Source organism: Cricetulus griseus, chromosome X, assembly GCF_003668045.3.
Source record: "Cricetulus griseus strain 17A/GY chromosome X, alternate assembly CriGri-PICRH-1.0, whole genome shotgun sequence".
Lineage (NCBI taxonomy): Eukaryota > Metazoa > Chordata > Mammalia > Rodentia > Cricetidae > Cricetulus > Cricetulus griseus.
In genome coordinates this window covers 19,754,735-19,765,387 of record NC_048604.1, presented here as the reverse complement: position 1 = coordinate 19,765,387, position 10,653 = coordinate 19,754,735, and the positions used below count along the sequence as shown (strand labels likewise).

At 38.6% G+C, this 10,653-nt stretch overlaps 1 protein-coding gene across 1 annotated transcript; it reads right to left on the bottom strand.

Moving 5' to 3' along the window:
- Positions 1-3,250: 3,250 nt before the first annotated feature.
- On the bottom strand, positions 3,251-4,174 carry LOC100770080 (olfactory receptor 1019-like). The gene has a single exon (XM_027433530.1). The coding sequence runs from the start codon at positions 4,172-4,174 to the stop codon at positions 3,251-3,253; it is 924 nt and encodes a 307-aa protein (XP_027289331.1).
- Between the last annotated feature and the right edge of the window lie 6,479 nt (positions 4,175-10,653).

Here is a 10,653-nt window from a genome sequence, read left to right as displayed (position 1 = left end):
CATCATAAGCATATAAGACACATGTGAAGTGCAATTAAAAAACAAACATGGTATGTGCTCACATGGTATGTACTCACTCATATATGGATTTTAGACATAGAGCAAAGGATTACCATCCTACAATCCACACCACCAGAGAAACTAGGAAACAAGGAGGATTCTAAGAGAGACATACATGGTCCTGTGGAGAAGGGGAAAGGGACATGATCTCCTGAGCAATTTGGGAGCATGGGGGATGGGAGAGGAAGCTAGGAGAATGAGAGGGTGAGAGGGGAGGGGTGAGGAGGACATGAGGGAGCAGGAAGGTTGAGTCAGGGGAAGAATAGAGGAGAGCAAGATAAGAGATACCTTAATAGAGGGAGCCATTATAGGTTTAAAGAGAAATCAGGCACTAGGGAAATGTCCAGTGATCTACAAGGATGACACCAACTAATAATCTAAGCAACAGAGGAGAGTCTACCTTAAATGCCCTCCCCTGATAATGAGATAGATGACTACCTTAAATGCCATCCTATAGCCTTCATCTAGCAGCTGGTGGAAGTAGTAACAGACACCCACAGCTAAACACTAAACTGAACTGGAATCCAGTTGCAGAGAAGGAGGAGTGATGAGCAAAAGGGTCCAGACCAGGCTGGTGAAACCCACAGAAACAGCTGACCTGAATAAGGGGGAGCTCTTGGTCCCCAGACTGATAGCTGGGAAACCAGCATGGGACTGATCCAGACCCCATGAACGTGGGTGTCAGTGAGGAGACCTCGGAAATCCATGGGACCTCAGTACTTATTCCTAGCATAGGTATGGACTTTGGAAGCCCATTCCACATAAAGGGATACTCCCTGAGCCAAGACACATGGGGGTGGGCCTAGGCCCTATTCCAAAGGATATGACAGACTCTGAAGACCCCCTATGGAAGGTCACACAATCCCTGGGGAGCCGAAAGGGTATGTGATAAGTAGGGTTTTAAGTGGGGGGTGGCAGGGGAGGAGGGGATGGAGAAGGAACTGGAATTGACATGTAAAACAATCTTGTTTCTTATTCAAAAAATGGGGAAAAATAAAACAGAACAATTTTTTACTTCTCTCTAAAACATCAGGATAAGTTACATAGAAAGCAATATGGAATTTAAGTTTGGACTTTAATACTTACATAAGTAATGGAGACATTTTGTGCTATATTCAGGAGTGTGGAATTTGTCTTATGGAAAGGGAAGGAATGGAAACATTTTAAGCATTATGGAGGATAAGATGGCTTTTATCATCTGGCTAGTTTAATTTCTAACTAGGTTTACACATTATTTGTCAGTCAAATTAACCACTTAAATCTTTGCCTGTCAGGTGAAAAGTAGATTTGATAGGACCCACAGTGGTTTCAGTAAGAAAGGATCGAAGACTAGTGATCTAATCCAGGTGAGAAGAGAGAGCACCTTCTTCTGGAATAGTGATGGTGGAGAAAAAATGAACTCAAGAGACAACGAGAGAGAACTGATAGGGATGCAGTATTTGTTTGAATATAGGGAGTCAAGGATAAAAGAGGAAGTGTCAATGATTAAGTCTTAGCTTTGAGGATTTAAAAGCTGGGTGGTATCACTTCCTTAGATGTGAGACAGAGAAAGGAGGGGAATAGGTTTAAAGATGTTCAGTTTTTGAATATTATGTGTGCCTGAGGGACTACCAAGAACTTTCAAATCTAGAATTCTCAGATTATTGCCTTGTCATAACAACCAAGTAAATTATGTCACTTACACACCAACTAGGAATAAGGAGGTCACGGATAATTGACTTCTAAGATTACACGAGTCTTAAAAGTAGAGTCTAACATGGGGAAGGGCCAAGGCCTGTCCCAGGATGATGTGGTAGACTTTGGGGAGCCCCTTTTGAGGGCCTTACCCTGCCTGAGGAGTGGAGGGGGGATGGCTAAGGGAAGGTGGGATGTTGGGGGGGGAGGGGAGGGAGAGGGAGAAGGGATTGACATCTGAAGCAAGCTTGTTCCTAATTTGAATTTATAAAAGAATAAAATAAAAAGTAGAGTCTAAAGATAAAAAGCATAAAAGTATGCTTGAAATTCAAAGATTATGCCTGACCATATATGTAAATACTACCTCAGTTTGGTGCTTGATGGTAATGATAGGGATTTGGTAGGTTTATTTTGCCTTTATTTTTTATATGTGGTCTCTTCATATAGTCCAGGCTGGCATTGTACTCACTACGCTGCTGCCCCTGACTTATGATCCTCTGCTCCAAATAAATACTATTTTCTGGTTTTTTTTTTTCTTGAAGCTTGACCCAATGGGATTATTTTCCAGAGCTAGTTGTTGGAGTTTGGGCTATTTCCTAGCTTCTAATCTATTTTAAAATAAAATTTAAGTTTTATATTCTTTAGATGGTTTATGAATAGGGTTTTTTCTGATGCAAGTGGGTGATAAAACATAGGACATCATGCAATCCAATCAATTGGTTTGCTCAATGTATTTAAAAATATAATAATGACCATGTATTTGTTGTACAATGTACTTTCTGATGAGTAGCCGTGGGATATTGAGTTAATTGAGGTTATATTTACATTTGTGTTTCTTGTTGAAAGGATATTTAATAGTAACATGGAATTTGGTCTAGTTCCAACCAAAATTTGCATGTAGCAATCACAGGTACAATTCAGAACTGGATGTCTCAATAAACAACAATCAATTGTCCTCTGTAAAGGTATTGAAATTCTAATTGGTGAGTTCCCTTTATTTTGTATTTTTAAGATTTACCCCTACAAAGCTCAATAATGATAGAGAGGAGATTTCTGAATCTGTAGCACAGTATAGACTGAATCAAATTCAACTTTTAGTACACCTAGTAAATCCTCAATGTAAGCAAATGAATGACAGAACGATTTTATTTGCCACTTTTCTTCTGTAACACATGGTAATACTAAATATTTTATAACATCCTTATTATCTGTAAATTATTTTAACTTTTAACTAATGTTATACAAGTTCACCAGTCAGACTAAAATATTTATATTCATAAACTTAGATATCTCCTTCTTAAACATTTCTTAGCAAACAATGGTCTCACAAAATGCAGGTTGTATTGTACTATAATTTATCCCTACTATATTTCTACTTATCTAAACAACCACTTCTAAACACTCAGCCAGAGAAATTAAGTTGTTCTTAACAAGACTTCATATGTACTCAAGGAAAACAATGAACAAAATGTGAGTACGTGAGTAAAATCTATTATCTCTTGAGACACAGAATAGATTAGAGACTATACCTCAGTATTTTATTTAGGGCAGCCTTCACTTCCTGATTTCTCAAACTGTAGATGAGAGGATTTAACATAGGAATCACCATGGTATAAAACACTGAGACCATCTGATTTCCTGCTTGAGATCCATGCCGGGAGGGTTGTAAGTATGTGTACATAGTCGTTCCATAGTACAGGGCAACTGCAGTCAAGTGGGAGGCACAGGTAGAGAAGGCTTTCTTCTTGCCAGAAACTGAAGGAATATCCATTATAGTCATGAATATAGACATGTAGGAGACAAGAATTACCAAAACTGAGGTGACAAGGGTGAATCCCCCACAGCCAACAACCAAGATCTGAGTTACCCAGGGATCAGAACAAGCCAATGCCAGCAGTGGGGGAATATCACAGAAGAAGTGTGAGATAATGTGTGGCTGGCAGAACGATAGTTGTGTGATAGAACTTGTTACAGCAACCATGTTAAGTAACCCACCAAAGTAACATCCTGCTACCAAAAGGAGACAACGAACTCTCGACATGGTAATATGGTAAAGCAATGGCCGACAGATGGCAATATAACGGTCATAGGCCATGGAAGCCAAAACATTACATTCCGCAGATGCGAAGATTATGAACAAGGCCATTTGAGCCATACATGCAAAGAAAGAAACTTCCTGTAGCTGAGATAATAAGTTAGCTAAAGTCTTTGGGGTTGTGATGGAAGAGAAACAGACATCAAGGAAGGACAAATTCAAGAGAAAAAAGTACATAGGTGTGTGGAGACGGTGGCTAACTTGAATCAGTACCACCAGACCTAGGTTCCAAAGCACAGTGATGAAATAAATAACAAAAAAGAGTCCAAAAAGTGGGAGTGTAAGCTGATGGTTAGCTGTCATTCCAAGAAGGATGAATTTCGTCTCTGTAGATGAATTCTCCATTAACAGGACTGAGAAGCACTCAGGTCTTGTTAAAAGGTCTTTAGACAGGCTGTGAGAAAATAAGCTAATATGGGTAAAACAGTCTTACTCCAAACACATAAATCAGGGACACTATTCAGCCCTTCCCCTTACCCATAGTCACATATCAAATCCCTTTCCATACAGTGGTACAATTTCCAGATAAATGTGTGATATGAAAGGGCTGAAGAGAAACAGAAAAGCAAGAAAAGAGTTACTGAAACTCAAGAGAGAACAAAGCAGGAAAGGCCTAGGAGGCTAATGGGACTTGATTTGTCAAAGGAGAAAGTAGGGTTTATAGTCACAGAAAAATACATTCTTACAAAAGCAATAAGGTGCAATCAAATGATATCATATTCTCCCTCCCATGCCTGTGGAATGGAAATAAGGCTACAAAATGCCAAATAGACAAAGTAATTTAACGATAGACCACCTCCCATATCTTGAGATTCTGGACATTATTTGAAACAAGAGGAGTCACCATCGCTCACTATTTGTGTCAGTCGACAAAGCATTTTCCAAAGCCATGATCATCTTCTCACTGAAATACTGTTAAAGGCATTAGAATAACCCCCCAATGGCCACAAGATGTTGAGCTCAAATGTGAATGGACCATCCTGTGAAAGAGCAATGAAAGAAGGGCAAACCCCTCAGGGTTTATACAGCTTCCAGCTGCTCAAGCATTACTCTATGATTCCTCTGACCATTCCTAAAGCAAAGGGAATACAGTGCAAAATCAACTGGGACTCCCAATTGCACATGGTGAACAGATGTGTCTAGGCAAAGACCGGAATAACAAAGTGGTTGGTGGCAGATGGGATCAGGAGTACTTGTGTTCTGGCCCTCACTCTTGTGGTCACAACCTATTTCCGATGCCAGCTTGCTACCTTGCACTAATACCAGGCCCTTGCCCGGGGTAATGATCAGACAACACCATGTGTCCATCTATGCACCTCCATTTCCATGTATAGAATCTAAACCAATTCTCATTCCCTCTGAATCACTGGACAGCCATGGTGCAATGGAGTCTAGAGTAGGTTCCTCAATTTGCCTAGGAACAGAACAAGAGGACTGAAGAAGAGTGATCCCAGCCTTGCCTAAAAGGAAAGTCCCAGGATTAGGACATACAGATTAATGGTAAAGCTTTGGTGGACCTGGATTTGAACCTCAGAAATTAAAAAGAAAAAAATTTCTGTAGTCATAATCCATCAGAAGACATAGGTTCATCACTTGGGATAATAGTTAACATGCCTGATGCTGCAGCCATATGGACCTATCCCAGTCTTCTCAGGAGAGGAGAAGCTCTGTGACCAAGGTCTCAGTTCACTCTGTAAAAGAAGGGCAAACTCAGCATCATCTGTGGTGTGGAACAATTGTGAAAATTCCATGATATTAGTTTGTAAAACTGCTTGGTGCATAGTAAACACTTGCTAAATTATCTCCTCCATTCTTTCAGAACCACTCATATCTGTGTTATATATTTTTGCCTTGCTTGTTTATATTTCATTAAATGCAAACAGAGGCATCATGTGTGCCATTAATCTCATTGCAGATAGTCAGCAGAGAGCCTTTAGTGACTAGTTAAAATATAAATCTTTAGGCTCCACAGCTGTGCTCCCTTACCATGCCATCCTCCCACACACACACACACACACACACACACACACACACACACACACACACACACACACACACACACAATCAGCTTTTGTCAGAACAGATGAAAAGGGGCCTGCCAGTTGTATTTGTACTAATACTTCACTGTTTTTGTTTGTTTGTGGCTTACTTTTGCTCCACTGAAACTGTTTGGGTTTCCTTCTACTGCTGCAGTGTCACATGGGACATTCCTCAATGTCTTCCTTCAAATGGGGAGACAGGAGGAGACAGGACTGGCAAATGGAAAGAAAGCTGCTTTCAGGAAAAAAAGACAGAAGTTAAAACCCTGGAACTAATTTGCGTTGTCAGTGAATGGGGAAAAACAACAAACAAACCTACAAATACATTGAGTCTCATGTTTTGTCATCTCTGATACCGGAAAAACTAGCAGCCACTGCTCCTCTTTTAGGGTTGGCATGAAGATCAAGGAAGATAACGAATGTGGAAGTGCTCTGTAAACTCTTGAAGTGTGATACAATACACATGGAACAGATCCCTACTATTATTCTATCTCAGAAGGTGGGAGAGGGAGGAAGAACACGTCAATATGCTCATTTCAGCTGCCTGTTCCTGCTCCTGCTTACAGAGCCGTACTCCCACTCACCCCCCACACACATCATCTGCTATGCCACTCTCCTGGGAGCGCTTCAGCCTGTGAAGGTGTAAACCCACAGCTCTAGGCTGTTCACATACCTGGGATCTTAAGAAAGTCGGATTCCTTTCAGTGTTATTCTCTCATTCTTGGGTCGTTTTTTAACAATTCCCATTTTAGGGTAACTCTTTTCCTTGACATTTGCATGCCTCGTAAGTGTTCAATAAGTACACTTGAATGAGTTAAGTGACTACCAGTCTTAAAAACACTGAAATCTTTTTTTTTGTATTTAAAATAAGATTGAATTGCTTTTTCTTCCCAAAGGAAATAAACATAAAAAGTAAGGCTTTTATAAAAGAATGATTTGATACTCCTATCCACACATGCTACTGCATTAAGTACTGTCATGATGACAACTGAGCCGGTTTATTATTATCTTGGATGATGTGTCTTCGCTATTTACTTGTTGGAAATACTCTGGCGCTCCTATTTGATGAAGAAGTGACCTTTTACAGGTATTTTTAATGCATTCCTGTGCCTGTTCGTACAGGCATTTACATTTACAGTACCTCTTCTTCAAAAAGTTCATTACCTTTTTTCTGTTCATCAGTTAGGCAGTTCACTGTGACTCTTCTAAATATAACAAAGCATTTAGAATTTAAAGAAGTCTTCATAAAATGCTTTGAGTGTTTACTAAGTGCCAGGCTTCTAAAAGTCATCTATTCCAACCCACTAATTTTTAGTTAAAAGAAGAAAAAAGGCATCCAGAAAGGGAGAATGACATGCTTAAGGACTCAGTCATTGAGTGGAAGCACTGGGGGTTGAAACCCAGATATTCTGGCCGGATGCAGGGCTCTTTATATAATACTATTGTGATTTATTCTTAACTTGTTTTCTGAAGTTACTCCAGAAGGAACATTTTTCTATGGTTCCTTCATTCCTCTAATAATAGGTGAAAGTTAATTCTCTGTCACTGAATTTCAGCTATATGATAGGAAGAAAATTGCTTGCTTGTTGTGGGTCCTAGTTCTTTCATCAGTAAAAGAGAAACACTAAACTAGGTGGTCTCTGAAGCTATTTGCAGCTTTGCACTCTAATTTCCCATGGCTCTATGAGTCATACTATTCAAAGGTCACCAGCCATTCTCAACATCTGATGAAGGGAATAGCAGGAGCAAATTTCTGTGGGGATGTGCATCTGTGCTCTACAAACCTGTCTGCCCTTCACTTCCCTGTCCTCCCTCAGCACCAAGAATGTTCTATTGGTATTTGTTCTTCTTGTAAACCACTGAAGACCACTGAGGCAAGGGCCTAATCGGGTTGTTTTCCAAATTTCTTCCTGATCTTAAAACACAAAATACTTGTCCAAAGATCTTAGCAACATCCTAACAATATGAGTGAGGAAACTGATCAACCTCTCTGAAACCCATTTACTTATCTGAAGTCGGAAATAAGACTACTTAACTTTAGTGGCTATCTTGATGGAGACTATAACAGAGATCCATATTGGCTAAAATTCAGAGAAGTATTCCAGGATGCCCAGCCACAACTGATAAATCTGCAATGTAACCCCTATACCTAAGGTTCAGAGAAAATGTTGTAAGAGCTAGACTACCAGGACACCTGCTACTAGGCAGGGAAACTGCACCCATGAAATCTTAATACTGAGGTCACCTGAAAAGACATGATATGCCAGTGTGGACAGGGGAAATTCCAAAAGGTCCTGTGCTTTTGTCGAGATATGCTGAGAGGGGTATAATCATTGTTTTCCAGAGACAAGCTCACACATAGGTTGCTGATCCCCACATGATCAGTCCTGGACACATGTACATATGTGGTATACTAAATAACTCATTTGTTTTTAAGGAGTGTGTGTGTGTGTGTGTGTGTGTGTGTGTGTGTGTTGTGTGTGTGTGGTGTGTGTGTGTCTGTGTGTGTGTGTGTGTGTGTGTGTGTGTGTGTGTATCTATATAGTAACATGAAATAAAAAATGGCCATGAATTTTTGGATGGAACTGGGGAGACATGAAAGGAGTTAAAAGGGAGAAGGAAGGGCTGGAGTGATGTTGATGCAATGCTCATGCTTGAACTCTAAAAATTTAAATAAGTGTAAGTAAAGTACTTACCAGATATTTATATACTCAGTATATGTGTATTCACATATCCTTAAAGGCCATTTGGAGTTTGTGCTTCAGAAAGTGTTCTTGCTAGAGTCTTGAAGGTGCTAAAATGAAGGTTATGGGATTTTGGTTATGGATAATGAGAATGTTCTACAAAGAACTGCAGTGATAGCTGTACAACTGTGAATACACTAAATCTATTGTGTACTGTCAGATGTATGAATTTTATGGCATATGAATTATATCTCAATACAGATTTTTATCAAAACAGTTATGATAAATACTGAAGAGAAGAAATACAATTTAGATCCTTGCTGTGTCTACATTCTCTTAGTGACCTATGATGGAAAACTCTATACATGAGATGCTATCATCAGTTTAGCAGTACATAGAAAAATGTCATAATGATTAAACAAATATATTCAATTGAATGATAGAATTATAATGCTAGATATAAAGACTTGAATAGAAAGGCACAATATACCTGGTTAGTAATATTATTTAAACTAAAGTACAGATTTCATATGATAGAAATTTACAAGTTCAGAATATATATGCAAACTATAAATTCATGTTATTCACCTGAAAGAATAAAACAAAAATGTCATCCATATAAAAGACTGTTTGGTGTCAAATTCAAAAGTAAAGATTAATCAAAGAAATTAGCATATTTTAGAAAACAACCAAATTACAATTCTCACAAAAAGTCTCAGTGAGGTTAGAACACACACACACACACACACACACACACACACACACACAAAATATAAACACTTGTAATGAAAACAATTCAATAAATATCATGAGACTCTAGTGGTAAGATGAGAAATGAATTAGGGTTTGCAACTTGCATCATCTGCTTCATTAAGTTTCAGACAGATCAAAAGGTAAACAAAGAAATCTATCCTGTGCAATTAGAAAGAAAGAAAGAACAAAAGAAGACCAACACTGTTGCTTACACGTGCGGTTGCTGAAAGGGTAAGGAATCATCAAGTCAGGATGGTGTGGTCAGAATCAGGATACCAAGCTAAAGCATATGATGACAAACCTTTGGAATATTTTACTTTGAAATGAGACAAGAACTAAGATCCATAAGACATAGCGAGCAGAATTTTTATTTATTTATTTAGGTTTCTCAAGACAAGGTTTTTCTGTGGCTTTGAAACTAGCAGAATTTTTTAAACACACCTCTAAAAACATTAAGATGTCAATGCCAACAGCTCATTTGATCCATTCTCTTAGTCAAATAGAACAGGCGGTAGGCACAGGAGCAAACACACTGGCAATGTGATCATAGGACGGGACACACCTCCTAAAAGTTTGCATTGCAACACAAATTTTTCCTAACCCACTGTGTCTGTGTGTCAGAAAGCTCACAGGCTGTTCTTTTACTAAACCACTACATTTTCCAAAATATACACACAAAGGTACGACACCAAATAAATGTTAATCACACCAAAATGTTCATCACATTGTTTTTGGTATACATCTACTATATTTGTAACAGTATATGCTTAAGTGATTAATTTATGTGTAAATCCTCATTGTAACATTAAGAGAACCTATATTTATGATTATTATTACAAGTTATTAATTCTGTATGGCTATTTTATACCTCTTACTTCCATAGCCATATCAATTAAAATATATCTAAGATGTCTTGATGTTTACAACGGGCTAAAAAGGACAAAGAGAAATAAAAACAAAGAAAATTGGCTGATTTCATTCCTGGTAGCAGAGTAGGGTGAAAGGAAGGAGAAGGAAGAGTTTATAGCGGAGGTAAGACTGAACACAGACCTTGAAAGGTGAGAAGAGTTTGATGAAGGATGTGAACAGTTGAAAGAGAAAAGGGCACTACGTGAAAAATTGTAAGTAGCCAGTTACTGGGGTATAACCAAACACACTATTTGATATTAACAGGTTAGGTGGTCATGCAATCACTAGAAACAATGAAAAGAAATATATTTGTGCTATAACCTCAGGCCACATAAAAGCATGACTGTACCTTTAAAAGGTCAGACTGGCACTTAGAGTGCTGGATATCTACAATGTATGACTCAGTAAAGTTCTGCAATTTTAAAAAGTCAACACTGTA